General features: G+C 38.2%; 2 protein-coding genes across 2 annotated transcripts; one reads left to right on the top strand and one right to left on the bottom strand.

The window, feature by feature from the left end:
* The first annotated feature begins 1977 nt into the window (after window positions 1-1977).
* On the top strand, window positions 1978-2926 carry LOC134811133 (uncharacterized). The gene is made up of 4 exons (XM_063817869.1): window positions 1978-2038; window positions 2245-2346; window positions 2540-2669; window positions 2817-2926. The coding sequence occupies exons 1-4, from the start codon at window positions 1984-1986 to the stop codon at window positions 2845-2847; spliced, it is 318 nt and encodes a 105-aa protein (XP_063673939.1). The 5' UTR covers window positions 1978-1983; the 3' UTR covers window positions 2848-2926.
* Window positions 2927-3122: 196 nt separating this feature from the next.
* LOC134811131 (GDP-Man:Man(3)GlcNAc(2)-PP-Dol alpha-1,2-mannosyltransferase-like) lies at window positions 3123-17692 on the bottom strand. Its single transcript, XM_063817868.1, has 2 exons — window positions 17113-17692; window positions 3123-4160 (listed from the first exon to the last, which is right to left on the bottom strand). Exons 1-2 carry the CDS (start codon window positions 17687-17689, stop codon window positions 3271-3273), a joined length of 1467 nt encoding a protein of 488 aa, XP_063673938.1. The 5' UTR covers window positions 17690-17692; the 3' UTR covers window positions 3123-3270.
* Between the last annotated feature and the right edge of the window lie 26 nt (window positions 17693-17718).

Raw genomic sequence — 17718 nt, forward strand, 5'->3', positions numbered from 1 at the left:
GGAGTTGTAGAGGGAGTTATGTGCCTCGCCGGGCTAAAGTAGTGGATGACCTTGCTGTACGGCAAGTTAAACAAGGATCTGAAACTACTAGGTTCCGTACAGACTCAACTCTGCACCCGTGTCAATATGTTCATTATATGCAAGCCTCTTGATTTATATCTTGAATACTTATCGAATAATGATAATCTCAAATTTCAAGAAAAATTAATGTCAATTAATGTCAATTAATGTCAATGTCAGTTTGGGGTTTTTATGGAATACTGACATTAATTGACGTTGCATCACCCCCAGTAGACTAGCCGCGTCAAGTTGTGGTTAGTTCTTATTTAATTGATCAAATCAAAGTCCAAAATGACATCGAAGATTAAATTAACATATTACGTAATCACTTTTTGGACAATTTTTAACCCCCCCTCCCCCTGCGTAATCAGTTTTACACATTAAATAATAATGCACTATCTTACTATATATAAAGCGAGACGATATATATATATTTATTTATCCGCACCATTTTACTGACACCACGGCATCAACTTTAACACGGGTTTCCGCAAAAACCGTACAAGATATAAAACTGAAACTTTTTTAACTGATTCAAATGCTTTAATGGCCTTCAAATCAGCATGAAAAAATCGAAAATCGGCCAAGGAATAAGAATTTTAGTACCCAAAATTTGGACCCCCAAGTGGTGTCAAAAACGCGAATTAAATAGGTAATAATTATTTTTACTGGGAGACTTTAGGGTAGGAAACTGATCCGGCCACCAAAGAGCCTTGACACCAGTCTTAAAGGTTTGACGGGTTCCTGCTAGTATCTTTAAAGTATTGCTGAATGACACAAGGATACAATTTCAGAGATGTGACTGTTGCGGAGCGGAACGAGATAAAATAAACAGGTAGATATTGACATGACATTGCTTCTACATTTTATACCCACAGTCTACACAACTACAAGCACTTCTAGTTGTGACTCATCGACCTTCGGGCACTGATCTACTTTGCTTTTATCATTATGGACTATTGTGGATTGCTTTTAACTTTAAGAAGAGACCAATGTATGGTGATATAATCTATAATTATAAGGAAGATTTTGGGATTGAAGTTTTACCTTTTACTGATATTTTTAATTTTAATTATCGCAATGATAGTGTATTTTTATTTTAAACTCCTATTACACGAGTTGGTATAAGTATAATTTTAATTTTAATTCAATCCTTGGCCTTGATTATACTTTATTTAATCAGAACAGCATAACTTAAACTATGTATTATGTAAACTTATATATATCAATATAGCAATAATATTTTTTAAACTTTTTTGCCTACTATCGCACCAAAATTTAAAATAGGTATATGGTTGAATTAGGTATATATACTTAATTATTGATGTTGTCAGATTAGATCACACCATCACTTTATAAACATACTTTACGTAAAATATCGAATCCGTATTTTTTTTCTAATACAATTTACAGTTTTAACAAAAAATCGAATAACTTCATATTCAAAGTTGTAGACAATAGCTCTGAACAGTAAGACAAAGCCTTGACAGAGTCCTAATTGAACTATGAACCATAGTTGACAAAAAATATGGTATACTCAAGTTCATGATTTCAAAACGAAAATTGAATTAACCCGGCCTGCTAATTCATTTCTTCTAGTTCTACCTCGTCAGCCACACTGTGCAGATCTTCAAATAAAACTGGCACATGGCAGTTTAACGTATTTAGCACGATTGTGGTTAAACATGAGCTAAGTAATAGACAACTATTCCTTTAGAAAACTGCTCCTTAGTTTTTTTTGTGATTGATATTTAAAACAGTGGATCTAGGCTCCTCATCAGCCGCAAGTTATTCTAATCCTATTACTATTGAATATTGATGGTAATTGGTTGTATTGATTTACTCAAACTCGTTTCATCGATAATATATGTATTATTTAAGTCTAGATTCTATTACGACGTATCTAACGTTTACAGTTCAGAGATGAAGGTACTTATTGTGCTATGCATGGTGGTTCTCGCCGCAGTTTTTGAAGAAGGTAATTATAATTAATTAGTACTATTAACTATTAATTACGCATCTCAATGCCAAGTAGTCTGTTGCATGCCTAAAGTTTAATAAGAATATGGATATATCGTTAAAAACCACAGTATATTCAATTGAGATCAATGTTTTAATTCCTCTGAAAAAGTTGAAATATAGTATGTACCACATGTGACATGATAGTAAAGAACATGTTATCAGGAGAGGGAGCGTGTGCGTGGTCAGACTCTGATTACCCCTGTGACAGAATCAGTAGCTGTACTTACGGGTGTAAGCAAGGGCTCTGTTGGAGCCAATATGGAGGTCAGAACTTATAATTTCTTTTGTGCTGTTTTAAACATTAGGATGCTTAGTGCTCACTAGCTATGTCTATTTGTCCAAGTTTTTCAGCTATGAATATCGCAACACCTTTAGAACAGTTAATATCAATAGAAACACTTGCCCACTTGCCGGAATCTCTTACTCGAAGTAAATGTCCGTTATCAATCCTTATCAGGAGCTTGTGCGTTCTTTGAGAACAGAAAGAAGTGTTTTGATGGACTGGGTTGCAAGAACTGGTGTTATCTAGACAAGGGAGGTAACTACTATCCCTGTCTTGAACACACTGACTGCAAAGATATTCACAAGTATGTTGCAGCAATGATCTTAGGTTTATGGAATTCTTTCCATTCTTGTGTTGATAACCAAATGTCTGCATGTTTCTACTTTATGTTCAAGTAACAATCAGTCACTCTACTCAGTCAAGTTCAACTGAAAATAAAACAAAAATACAGGTACCCATGTAAAGGCGCTTGTTCTTGGTAAGACTTGATGAGAAGTCAGAAGGGAGACGGTACAAACCAAAGATCTTGATGAGGCTGAGTTTTTAACGGGGAGTTAAAGTTACGGGGTTTAGAGCTTGTTAGCGCAGTAGGAGAATCTATTGTGATAAAATGTTTGTTCGAGAAAATACAGTGCTTAACTCAAAAGAAAACATAAATTTATAATCTAACACTTAAAACACTGTATCAATTGTTTAAAATTTGTGACCCTGAAGGTTAAATGTGCTTTTAAACTAATAAAAATAAATAACATTAAAATTAAATAGTGTCCCATTAAAAATTACCAATTTATGAGGAAAACGCTTATAGATCAATAATATTTTCCAGTCAATAAAACTATCTGAACGACTAACAAAGTGAAGATCAGCTGTAAACACTCCAAATCAAACGAAAATTTAAATTCCAATCAATCTGAAAACTCTTCCAACCTCTCTTCGTCCTCTGCATCAAACTCTTCAATCCATCTAAGATCCATATCCAACTCGTTCACACACTTCTCAATAAAGACAGTCGAGAAGGCCTCATCAGAGAAGGTGCCCATCACATGCTCCCGTCCTCTTTCCCTTATGCCCTCCAATTCTTCATCTGTCATCTCCAGAACTCTTATCACGTGATCACTGTATTCCTCAGCAGTGGCTGCTAAGAAGCCTGTCCCTGGTACCACTATATCCAACTTAGGACCCCCGCTGTTGTGTGCTATGGGAATGATACCGGCTGCCATGAACTCCACCACTCCAATACCAAAGTGTTCGTTCCACATGGTGTGGAGACCCATCAGAGAGTCGGATAAGATCTGGTACAGCTCGGAGTAGGGGATACTGACTTTAAACTCAACCAGTTCGTCTACTTTAAGGGTTTCAGAAAGTTGCTTCAGAGATTCTACTCTATCTCTATCTCCCTGGTTTCTTACCCCACCCACTAGGGTTAACGTTACATCTCTTCGTCCAGTTTTTTCCACGAACATCGCAAATGATTCGATCTGCAATTTATGATCTTTCTCTGGCCGAAACTGGGCAACCGACACAATCCTCTTAGATCTAGGTCCCGAAATTTTAAGGAAGTTCTCAGTATTGCAAGGTGGGTAAAGAAGTGTAGTCCTGTCAGGAATCTGCCAAATATCGTCTATGTGTCCCTTGGTCCAAGATGAGTTGACAAACACAAGTTTAGATTTGGCTCCCATTACCGAGTACATCTTAGCAAATATCTTGTAGTAAATAAGTTTAACAGAGCTGAGGAGGGGATTTCTAGCGACTGCTGAAGCGTTGTTATAACTCGACTCCCTGGCAGCCACTTTTCCTGAAATTAAGGGTCTATCAGGATTGGTAACATACATTTTGAAGCACTTAGAACTTTAAGCGGGAATTTATTTATTAAATAACGGGAAAACATATAATTGTAGGGGGGGGGGGGGGGGGGTGACCCGGTGACATGTCCACCAATGTCCGCCATGTCCTGTCCTTTTTGGATTCTATGAGACAAGCGGACATGTTTTTGGGACATTAGCGGACATTGACGGACATTGGTGGACTCGGACGGACATTGGCGGACATAAACGGACAAAAATTATGAGAATTATTTCATTCTCGATACGTACCTCCCATATCGAGAGCTCCCAATTCCGAGCTTGTGTTGCAAAGGGGAGGCCTGCCTTCCGAGATTGCATTACCAGGGGGAAGCCTCGAGTCCAAAATTGTGTATCGAGGCGGTAGGTGGGGACTTCGAAAAACCGAAAAAATATTTTCGGCTAATAATGAACACGGTAGAATGAAACGTGGAGAAAAGTGGTTTTCAGAAAAACTCCAAAATTGTGTATCGAGGGGTAGGTGCGGACTTCGATAATCGAAGGATATGACTCGGACCGAAATTATTTTTGGAAACTAATTTTGCTCATGTTTTATGCTACCCTGGCCTGATCATTATTAGCCGAAAATATTTTTTTTCGATTTTCGAAGTCCGCATAGACGGACGTGGCACTCCCCCCCCCCCCCCCAATGTAATTATAAGTAATATTATGTTGTGCCACCCTGGTAAAACTTACCAGTTATAATCGAATTAACGTTATTTACCTGGCCTATGACAATCAGCTCGGGATTAAGGCCAGAGGGGGGGGGGGGGGGGGGGGGGAAACATAATTTTTCCAGTTTTTACATTTGTGATAGAGCTGCTGGAGACGAACAAGAAGAAAAAAACCGGACCGAAATCTGACCCTGCGTTTTTGAGATATCACGCACCAAATATTGAGGTTTAATAATTGTAATCACATGAAAATACTGGCCACAACCAGGAGCTGAAACTTGGCACGTGTGTTCTTTGGGGTGTCACGCAAAAACGTTATGTTTTAAAATTTTGATTTTTGCCTTTGTTCTTGAAATAAGAGGTCAACAAGATGGAAAAATGTGATTTTTTAGATTGGGGAAAAAAAATTCTTACCCCCCCCCCCGGCCCGCTTAAGAGACCTACACCCAAAACGTTCACATTAACTCACTCCTCAGGTCTTCGTAGGCGGATGCGGTCATTATCACAATAAGATAGAGCATGACCACTGTAAGATAGAGCATTGGAGCCCTGTAAGAGAGAGCATTGGAGCCCTGTGCTTACCCCGGTAATATTGTCCACTATGCCTGTCACACTAAGGTAGAAGGAGTCAAAGTATTCTCCTCGTTGGAAAGACCACTTCGGGCACTGACCAATAAAGTGGTTCATTGTCTCCTCTTCCATGAGACAGTGTGGACAAGTTTTAGGCACAGTTTTCGGCTTGAACTTATTAATATGGTAGTTTAGTTCACAGTGTCCAGTGAGGAATTGTGTCGCTGTTCTTGTGCTCTCTTTACCAAGTTTGGGGATTAATCTGGCGAACTTGTGTCTCCATACTCGTTTGAAATGAGTGTTGGGCAACGTTCTCCATCTTTCCCTCATTTTCCGATGACTTATACTCCGCAGCGCTCCCTTCCATAATACTTTTGGTATTGGTAGTAGCACTTGGGCGGAGTTATCAGAGCCTTGTTTGGCAAAAGAGTGTGCCTTTTCATTACTATCATTTCCTTTCTGATCTACTCGGGTCACACAATGGCCCAATATTTGAAGTTTTGCATGGTGACAGAGGTCTAACTTTACCCGATCTGTTTGTATTGATTATTATTTTATGTTAATTTTCGATAACTACCTTAGTTTGTTTAATTATGGCGGGTTAAAATTGGCGGAAAATCCGCCATATTTTTACCCACTATTGTCTATGAGACAACGGACGTGTTTTTTGGGACATTAGCGGACATTGACGGGCTCGGACGGACATTGACGGACATTAGCGTGCGACAAACATTATGAGAATTTTTCGCACATAATTTGGACAATTGGAAGGAGCTTATATTCATAAGAAGCCTATATTCATAACCTATCGAGCCTTGAGGCATCCTCTTTGCGATTCAATCTCAGAAAGCAGGCCTCCCCTAGTTTCCAAAAAAAAACTTTGAAAAATTTCGACTTATAAAATTCTATGAGACAAGCGGACGTGACCCCCCCTCCCCCCCCCCCCCCCCCCCCCCCCGCATTCTACCAACATGCCTACCTTCCCCAAGTTTATGTGAATATTGCAGGGAACTTGTCTTTATTTTATATGAACAACGGAACGTTAAAGAAGCTTCAAGACTATACCCGAACTTGAGCTTATTATGCTGGTACACGGGCAGGTACACAAGCTGTGATACCGTCACAGGTTCACTCTTTCCCATAGTCTCCTGTAAACTATATTATTTTGACGGAGTTGTCGCGTCGGGGTGGCTGACTTTAAATGAAGAGGATTTTATTTTTGTATTTTACTCGGTGAGTCAAAACCAAAATGGGAGGCTGTTTCGACTTTTGAATTCTACTTGTTATTAGGAGGTCTGCACTGTAATTATAAAGTTCCCACTAAGGATTATCGGCAAACACTTTGTCGGTTAGGCATTGTGTTGATCGCGAGACCAACACGATGACGAATAAATTCAATTAGTTTAAATATTCTGAGTTAGTCCGGATATCAAATAGAAATAATACTTAGCTCTGAGAAATATATAATATACTGCAGACCATGATCACCGCTATCGGTATCACAAAAAATAACAATTTATCGGGGACCGAAATTTTAAAAATAACTACCAAAACTCAAAGCCTGATAACAATCGTCAGATAATGTAATTAGTGCACGTTTATAAACCCAATGATCATGACTATGTTATTCTTCTTGATAGCTTGATCCTGAACTTCGCCACTTATTTCCTCTTCTACCAGCATTGTGCTTGTTTATTCGTCACTCCTCTCTGGTCAAGCCGACTAATACGGGATATCAAGGTCACGTGACTCCATACTGGACTCTAGACACTCAGTGACTCACTCTTCCAGACAGTGGCTGCTTGCCAACAGCCCTGTCAAGCGCAGAACTGCTCCATGTGTTTGTAGATCACGTGATACCAATGTAGTGCACGTATTGGCTTGCCAATGGTCACGTGATATCGATCCTGCATTCTGATACGCTTCAGGGCTGCTTAAAATACCCACACACAGACCAGTAAGTCAGTGACTTCTTAGTCTGTTATGATATTGTTACCCAGCAGTGGAAATTTTTTCTTCTCACCTCGCATTTCGTTCTTTTTTCTCTCGTCTTTTAAAACCATAACAATTTTGGTCACGAGGATCAAAGAATCAAAGAATTTCAATTTCTGCCTGTTTCAATTTCAGCTGGTATTGTCTCGAAGCCCATAGTTATTTGGGCAATTCCACGGTAAGGTTCCACTTGGTGAAAATGAAAAATGTTAAGATAGGCACCTAATTTTGGTTAAAATATGTTCATTAGACTCTTAACCTTACAAGTCAACAAAAGTTTTTTGTTTCATATTGCGTTAACTTTTGATTTTTCTCATTCAAAGGAACACTACTCGGAAATGAAAAAAATCGTTCAAATTTTCAAAGGGCCATAGTTTGGGTATGCAGCAATATTTCTCTATGAAACTCCATACACTTAGGCATATGCATAAGAATGAGAGCTATGCAAAGTTTCAAAACCGTTACTCAAATACTTTTTCTAAAAAATTTCCACAAAGATGGTGTCACGTCCGTCACAAAATTAAGCAAAAAAGTTTTTTCAGAGCCACATAGTGCTATTTATATTCAAAAAACCACTGTAACCTATCTCTTCTGAAGGTAAGGGAGTACCGTAGAAATTATCAGGCTTGTATCTTTTAAGAAAAAAATTTTGTAAGGGGGGTCCCAACTTGTCGCGTCCGTCACATTTTTTTGAAAACGCTCCAAACAATCTTTTAACAGACTTTAAAGGCATTTTTCTTAAAGCTGAGGCCGTCCTCAACAAAACTATGTCGTCAAATCAAAAATTGGACAGAAAATGACCGAGTTATGTATAATTTTGTATATGCCCATATATGGGCATACGGCTCACTTTTAGCCATTTTTATCCATATTTCCATTATTTTGACTAAAACCAAGACAAATAGAAGTCAAATAAGGTTGGATTGTGTTGACTATGTTGACTAGACTATCAAATAACATCATATGCAATTCAATAATTTAATTTACTGATTTTTTGCCATTTTATTTGCTTACAACTTTTTCAGAGGTAAAAGGCACAAAAATGGACTTAACCCTATTTTCGCATATTTTTGAAGTAAAAATTCAATATCTTCCACATTTTAAACACTAAAGTAATGAAACTTTTAGGAGATGGTCTCAACAGTATGATGCGTTGAACAGTGATGAATGTTTTACCAGAGTTATAAATTTGTTCAAGTAGAGAAATAATTGATGCCCCTAGACTGATACCCCAGCGTATGCCCAAAATGGACGATTTTGGCTGTTGCAGACCTCTTGGGGGTATTTGATGCCTAAAAATTTGCATGAATACAGAGTAGATGTCACTGAACAAGATAAAAGTGTCAAGTGGAAGATTTGGAAAAATTGAAAAAAAACGTGTGTCCGTCACAGTCACGTCTGTCACAATTTGAAAATGGCGCCACGCAAACAAAAATTGAGCAATCTCTAAGAAAATGGCATCTCAGAAATCCCTAAACCTTCTTCTATCATTGTAATTCCAAATTAGATACAATAGATAACTTTTTGAGATAAATTTGGGTACCATCTGAGTAGACACCCAAAAAAGTGTCATATTTACGTCACGTCCGTCACAGAGGTGCTATCTCAGAAAGTAATAATGGTAGGGGTCTGAAATTTTCACACAACCTGTAGTTAGGTTAAATGTGGACTAATAAACAGTTGGAGCTGATAAATAAACAACATCTCGAGTACAACATTCGTTTGAACTTTAAAAAACAGCAAAATCGTGGTGTCCGTCACGGTGGAATTGCCCATTTCTATAAAAAATGCCACCATTGCATTTCTCTAGATCTTGTATCCAAGTACAACAGTCCTCGACATCTTACTTCGTGGCTCGTGCCCAATAATAATATACCTTTAAAACAGGATGTACAGGGTGAACCACATAAAATTTGACCTTTGTTCGAAAACTTATCACCCGCCTCAGCAAATTTTGCTGTCCACTTTTGTCCGCCTATGTCCGCCAATGTCATGTCCTTTTTGGATTCTATGAGTCAAGCGGACATAGACAGACGTGACACCTCCCCTTTGTAGTTGTACTAAAGTGCGGGTTTTTTGTCACACGTTGTAGACCTGCCGCGCACGAGCGCGCGGCTGTATCGTGGCTTTTGCCAAGATACTAGTGATATGAAACGACTTAGTGAAACGACAATGGGGGTCACGACGTGATACAACGGATTTTCTAGTAAAATTATCGGAGAGACGAACGAATAATTCTTGAAGATTTCCTAGCAGATTCACCTTGTGTAAAATCCGGATTGGAATATTATTTATGAGTCGCATAGTTGAAATGTTTTCTTGGGCCATCGCCCCCCCCCCCCCCCCAATAAAATCTGGGCAAGGGGCCAAAAAAGGCCAACTTTTTTATTTAGGTTTCTAAAAATTGTTTTTTTTTGCCGAACATTTTTTAAGTCAACAATTTTCAAAGTTTTTCTGGAAACTACTTACGTAAGTTCATGTTTCATGCTACCCTGATCATTATGAGCCGAAAATATTTTGTTCGGTTTTCGAAGTCCGCACCTACCCTTCGATATACTTTTTTGGACTCGAGGGTTCCCCTTTGTAATGCGATCTCGGAAGGCCTCCCCGAGAATGACTCGTACCGAACATTTTCTGAGTCAACATTTTTCAAAGTTTTTCTGGAAACTACCTTATCGGACCTTATTTGGACGGACATTAAATGAACGGACATAATTATGAACGGACATTAATATGAACGCTAGAAGGCACTCAAAACCATCAAAAATCCGAATTTTTTCCATTTTTAAAAACTTTTTTTTATTCCAGAAAATGATTTTTAAATCCATTTTTTATACAGTAATTAAGAAAAGCAGTCGTTAAGCAGTAAAAATGTTAAAATATGTGTACATGATCAGTGTTTAATATCGCATATCATCTTCATCAAATGGGTTTCCGTGCATGAAATAGTTCAACGTTAAAAAATTAACCTTTAAAATTAACCAACGTTGGCCTATAAAACGTTTAAGAACTTTTCATTCACAATTTAAAATTAAATACAACGTTAAAACGCTGTTCAATTTTAAACGTTGCTCATATCAATTGGTTCATCATTTTGGGCGTTCGTGTAGTGTTTTGTATCCCAGTTTCAACGTCTTTACAGTTTCAACGAGTCAGCTAGAAACTTGATCTCTATTTCCAGACTTTCATAATGATCATTAGGCTCACAACAGCTGGAATAAAATAAGTTAACCTTCTTTCTGGCTCACTTGTGGGCAGCTTCAGAAGGCTATACTATATATAACTGTCTAATTGAATAATTGGAAGAGAACTCCATCAGGCCTAGCTGAACCAAGTGGGGAGTTGATACAACTTTCACAAGCAAGAGCCACTTTGGTCTACTTGCTGTGAGGTGTCTCAGCTACGCCTACATGGGTTGGGGGTCCCCCCTTTTCTTTTCTTTTTGGCTGTGCTGTTTGGTCTGCACTGATCACCATTATTTAGGACTCGACATGATTAAGTGTTTTACAGTGCGGGAGCTTGGGAGTAACTCTTAGAGGGAATATCTTCGATAAGATTTGCAAGGGTTTTGGCTTTGCTTGACCGTCCTTTTTCCAGTTCCCGCTCTCATTAGCGATTCATCAAGAGCGCTTTTTCCATGGGTTTATTTTCGTTGACTCACATATTGCGTAGTCTGAACTCTGATATCATTGTGGTAATTTAATTTCCCGAAGCTGCAAGATTTTGCAGTTTTTAATTCCCGGGTGCAGATACTGATAATTATATAGACTTAAAATAGAATTAAAGTCGATGTACCAAGCGCTTAAGGGCCGTTGCAATCTATAAATCAATTTTATATTCGAGAAACTCTTTAGTCTCGTCTAATAGACAATGTCCTTGGCAACACGATTTACCGTAATATATGTAGAGGCTGGAACAAGTTTGTAATGTTGGCGGGGACTAGCTCATGGACTATGTTGTTGAGTGCCATAATTTCGTTGACTTTTTCTGCAAAGTGCCCCTTGAAAACATCATTGATCATATACTAGTAGAGTTTTCTGTGCCTCTGGCAGACCAAGGAGAACTTTTCTGTCGTTAACTTACGGCACAATAAAGTTCTCATAGTTGTCATATTCTGGACAAAAAGTTCGAATTTTTGAACAAAATTCAACGGACTTTAACTTGGACGGACCTTAAATGAACGGACTTTATTTGAACGGACATTGAGATGAACGTTAAGGTCTCCAGCGTTCAATTAATGTCCGTCTAAATAAGGTCCGATAAGGTACATACCTTTGTTCATGTTTCATGCTACCCTGATCATTATGAGCCGAAAATATTATCTTTCACATAAAGTTAGTCTCATTCAAAAATATTGAAATCTGATCGAATTTTGGGCAAAAGCTTTCAAATTTGGCGCGTATGCTCATAACTCAGCCATTTTTGAACATGCGACCTGTCCATTGTGTTATTACTTACTATAAATCTTATCCCTTGGTCGTTCTTTTCTTAAAGCTTGGTCGTTCGTTTTTTAAAAATTCCTTCAAAAAAGCCAAGTTTCTCTTTCTCCTATTACATAGTATTTACTTGTACTTGATTAGGTCTCCTCAATCATTCGAGTGGCCTGCACCAATGAACTCCCGTTTGTGACGTATCATCTCCCTCCAAAGTTTGCGGTCACTAGCCATCTCGCTCGCTCCTTCTAGGTCTATGTCAGTGTTTCCTGTAAACGCTGCAGCATCTTCCAGCAAACATTTCCTCCAGTTCTTTCTTGGACGGCCCCTAGATCTTCTCCCATGGGCAGGGGTCCAGTTAAGCAGGTACTTAGGAAGCCTAGTGTCTGGCATTCTGGTGACATGGCCAAACCAACGCAGGCGGTTTGCTCCTATGTACGTCTCTACTGGATTTATCTTTGCACGCTCCAGCACTTCAGTGTTTCTAACCCGATCGAGCCATCTTATCCTAAGTATTCTCCTCAAGCAACGCTGATGGAACACCTTAAAGCGATGTAGCTGCTTTTTGGTTGTGTTCCAAACCTCACTACCATATAACAATATTGTCAAAACCGCTGCCTTATAAATCCTGATCTTTGTATAAGACTGGATGTTGCGGTTTTTCCATATATTACTCAGTTGATTGAAGGCTCCGGAAGCTGATTGAAGGCTCCGGAAGCTATTACATAGTAAAGGAGATTATTACACCAAAGCTCGTTTGAATTACCATGAGAATGTTAATTTGTTTGTACTTTGGGTTACGAAAAGACCCTTCAATTTGGTAATGTAGTCAATACCGTTAAAACGTGAGGTTAGTTATAATTTCAACATACAAGGTCCTCATGATATATGTATCCCTTATTGGGGGGGGGGGGGGGGGGGCTGACCATATTGAAGTATATTAAAATGTAGGTTTTTTTCCCGATTTAGGGGCGGAGATATACTTTAATATACTACTATCTTTTTGGAGGCCTAAATAAAAAATCGCTGCCCACAATAAACTTGAAATGCAATTTTTAATCGATTCCGAAAATGTCATGCAAAAATATTGAAAACTGATAGAGTTATTTCAATTTTAATGAAGTCATTTTGGCTAGTATGGGGGGGTACCAATGGCATAAATGGCATAATGGAGAATTGGCCAATAAAAATTTCCATTTATGCCATAAAACGTATGCCATTTATGCCATTTTATGATATAATACATTTCTACTTTCTTTATTTGTCATATGAATCTTTAACGATCATTCCAAGCGTTATAAAGCATGAAACATGTCTCTTATTCAAGTACTAATCACAATTTTCGAATTTAAAGTCAAATATGAAGACCTAAATTCATGGCATAAATGGAGAATTGGCCAATAAAAATTTCCATTTATGCCATAAAACGTATGCCATTTATGCCATTTTATGCCATTGGTACCCCCCCGCTAGTATCCCGAACCGAGATTTTATGTGCAATTTTATTCATGGAGGTCTTTTTACTTAGTATCCACTATTCAACAGATATTGAGCGCTATATCTTTCACATAAAGTTAGTCTCATTCAAAAATATTGAAATTTGATCGAATTTTGGCCAAAAGCTTTCAAATTTGGTCCGTATGCTCATAACGGGGGGGGGGGGGGGGGGGGGGGGGGGGGGGGTTGGGGGGGGGGGCAATGGCATTAAATGGAGACTTTTTTATGGAGAAAATGGAAAAACCCATGAGTAATTCTCCATTTTATGCCATGAATTGTTTCTTCGAAATTTCATCTTTAACACCATTTAACACCTAAATTGGACATCCTAACATGTTTATTTACGCTTATTAGGGGCGTAACAAGCTAATGAAAGCTCATAGTAGGCTACTAGATGCTTTAAATACAAGGTTAGTCGAGCACAGATGCACACTTCAGGCACACTCATTACACAAGCCTAGTGTAAAGTTATTTCTACAGGCTACAATAGGAGTAGGTAATAGGCACTGAGAAGTGAGACTTACATCCTCGAAAGTCGAAACAAGTGACCACACTTGTGAGTTGTGAACCGATCTCTATCGAGGAAGTTTCAAAGCAAGCAGGAATAAAGTCTGTGATTCAAAGAACAAACGGGAGTTCGGCGATCAACGAAAACATGCCTTACGATACGGCTCTCTTATCTCTACATGAGTGATAAGACGAAGAGGGACACTGGCTAGTGGCTAAGAGTGCCAAACAAACTACGGAAGAGGACGAATGGAACCCGATGGTATCTTGGCCTGGCTATTTATAGGCAATGTGTGCTGCGATGCAGCCCGGGAGCGAATCAGAGTGCAGGATCGATATCACGTGATCATTTGAAAGCCAATAGAAACGCTATTTTTGTGTCACGTGACTTACAAACAGCGGAGCTTAACAGGGTTGTTCGCAAGCAGCCACTGTCTAGTACAGAGCTAATCACCGTCTGGCGTCTAGAGCTGAGTCACGTGATTGTCTACAGTCCAGTATGGAGTCACATGCGTAAACTACCCTTAACACGTGACCTTCATATTCCGTCACAATCAGCAGAGGGGAGTGACGAATAAACATGCAAAATGCTGGTAAAAGCGGGAACAAGCTATCTAATTACACTGTATACCACAGAAAACATATTATGATTATTGCCTAATGGCTATTAAGAATTAACTCCATAGAATAAAGATTAAAATTCAAGATACAGGTAACAAGTTGGGTTCATTTTTGGATTTTTAGACCGAGCAATGGAAAGTGATTTTAGGATAACTTTAGAAATATAACTGAATAACTAAAATTTTTTTGACTTCGAAATCGAAAAAATATTTTCGGCTAAGCATGAATCGTGAAAAAAGTAGTTTCTAGAAAAACTTTGATCAAATTTTGGCTTAAAAAATGTTCGGTCCGAGTCATCCTCGATAGGTACCTCTGAAGGCAGAGCTCTCGCTTCCGAGCTCGAACTGCAAAGGGGAGGCCTGCCTTCTGAGATCGCATTACAAGATAAGAGGGAACCCTCGAGTCCAAAATTGTATATCGAACTTCGAAAACCGAAAAAAAATTTTTCGGCTCATAATGATCAGGGTAGCATGAAACATGAACAAAAGTAGTTTCCAAGAAAACTTTGAAAATTTTCGGTTAAAAATTTGTTTCCCCAAAAATTTTTAAGAACCTAAATTAAAAAGTTGGTCCTTTTTTTATTTTCATATAGTATCTAGTTATTATTCAGTTGTTTGACGAAGAATATAGCTCGACTTATCTTGGGTAGACTAAAGTATGTATATTAAAGTATATTAAAATGTAGGTTTTTTCCCGATTTGAGGGCGGGGATATACTTTAATATATTTTAATATGGTCAGCCCCCCCTCCCCCTACTTTTGTCATTAATCATCTTCTACCTATTTATAGATGGTACCAAACTAGCAGTAGAGATTGGGATGTTTCAATTTGTGAACTATGCACAAACAGTGAGGACTAGTGTTACCAGATTAGAAGACAAGCTAACGATATCATCTTATAACGTCAAATGTGGAATTTGAAGACGAGCTAACGATGTTCAATTATAAGAGAACACTATAGACTAGTATAGCAGTAGATATTTCGTCTGAAGTGAAATGCGGAACATCTTCAGACAATTAACATGTCATCAAGAAGTCTGGAACATAAAATCATAATTTAGATAACTCGACAAACCAGCAGTAGATTTGTTTTGGATTGTTGTAGACGATGTGAACTAGATATTTCATACAACGTGAACAAAGATTCAATGTGTGCTTGTGATATGCAGTTTGAAGACGAGCTAACAATATCATCTTATAACGTCAAATGTGGAATTTGAAGACGAGCTAACGATGTTCAATTATAAGAGAACACTATAGACTAGCAGTAGATATTTCGTCTGAAGTGAAATGCGGAACATCTTCAGACAATTAACATGTCATCAAGAAGTCTGGAACATAAAATCATAATTTAGATAACTCGACAAACCAGCAGTAGATTTGTTTTGGATTGTTGTAGACGATGTGAACTAGATATTTCATACAACGTGAACAAAGATTCAATGTGTGCTTGTGATATGCAGTTTGAAGACGAGCTAACAATATCATCTTATAACGTCAAATGTGGAATTTGAAGACGAGCTAACGATGTTCAATTATAAGAGAACACTATAGACTAGCAGTAGATATTTCGTCTGAAGTGAAATGCGGAACATCTTCAGACAATTAACATGTCATCAAGAAGTCTGGAACATAAAATCATAATTTAGATAACTCGACAAACCAGCAGTAGATTTTTTTGGATTGTTGTAGACGATGTGAACTATGTAACTACAGGGTTACAGGATTGCATTTTCACGGTTTTATCTCTGACAGTGAAATGAATTGTGGAGATGAGCTTAAAGGAAGTCTAATAATCAGAGAACAGTAATCAGTATTATAGACTAGCAGTAGACTTGAGGGAGGTTTTATAAATACGGATTTAGACGGGACATATAATTATGGGCAGCAAATTTGGGTTTAATGAGATAAAGAGAAGTGATTTTTATTCCTCCACTTATCAAGAAAACATTCGCTGACAAGTGTCACCGATTACAGAACAAAGATTGTCCAGTTTTGTGTTACATTTCATGATAATAATTATAAAGACATTCTACATTCAGACACCCAATTACAGAGCTTAGTCTAGCGTTATGTAATATGTATTTATTTCCCCCATTTATTTTAATTACTGACTGGGTAAGATAATATTAATTACGATTTGTCATGGTCATTACTCTGAAAGATTTATGCATAATATTAATGCTTTTCTTAATGATCTTGACGGTTTAAACGGCTTTTATTATGTCTTGACTATGCTTGATTTAACGATTATTAACTTAATTAACATTTAATAATTTGGTTGTCACCTTTTTACCAAGACATAATTTGTAATTACATATTTTTGAAATGCACTGTACTGCCAAAATAACAAATTTAAACATCCTTCGTGTCCTATTGCTATTATCGTGCAGTGTCCTCCATAATGTCGTGTAAAGTACACTTGGGACAATTCGTTAGAAATTAAATAAAGAATGTATTTTGCAAGCCATGTTTATAGAGTCCTTTTCGATAGGCTTCCATATCAGTGACAAGCCTAGAGTTTGTAAAACTGATCAACGTACTTTAAATGAACATCAAATTGCAAAATCGAATTATGACATATTTTAAGAACGACATTTACAATTGACTCACCGAGCATATCAGTACTGATGGTTGGATAGTGAACGTAGGAAATCACATCACACCCCACCAATTCTGCCATCAGATAGGTGAAGGCATAACCCATGCTGTCAACAAAGTACGCAGGCTGCAACTTCCACAGGGCTTCCAGTCCTACCACAATCGAACCAAGACTTTGTCCAAGAAGAGTGAACATAGGATAGCACTTCGCTTCCACTAAAAATCTACTCTTCAAGTATATAAATTGTAAATTTTCGCTAGGTAAGTTCAGTCCAAAACAGTTTTCTGCATTTGATATGATTTTTTCGGGAGTAGCGTCCACATCCCCAGTATAGATATAGACCGTGGCTTTAGGGAATCTGTCCACGACTGACAAAACACACTGCCACAGGACTTTTTCACCACCACCTCCAGCATTACAATAGGGATGGAAGAAAGCTATAGTGGGCCCGTTTATGCGTTGTGATATGCACTGTAGTCGCAGGTAAAATACCAGGAATAGGAGGGAGAGGAAGACAAGGAACAGACTGAGGGTGGGTGGGAGTAGGAGCAGGGGAGCGAGGAGGGGGAGGATTAGGTACTTCAGCATCCTAGTCCTGGGAGTGAGGGGTCAAAATT

This window comes from Bolinopsis microptera, chromosome 2 (assembly GCF_026151205.1).
Source record: "Bolinopsis microptera isolate Bmic1 chromosome 2, MBARI_Bmic_1.0, whole genome shotgun sequence".
Lineage (NCBI taxonomy): Eukaryota > Metazoa > Ctenophora > Tentaculata > Lobata > Bolinopsidae > Bolinopsis > Bolinopsis microptera.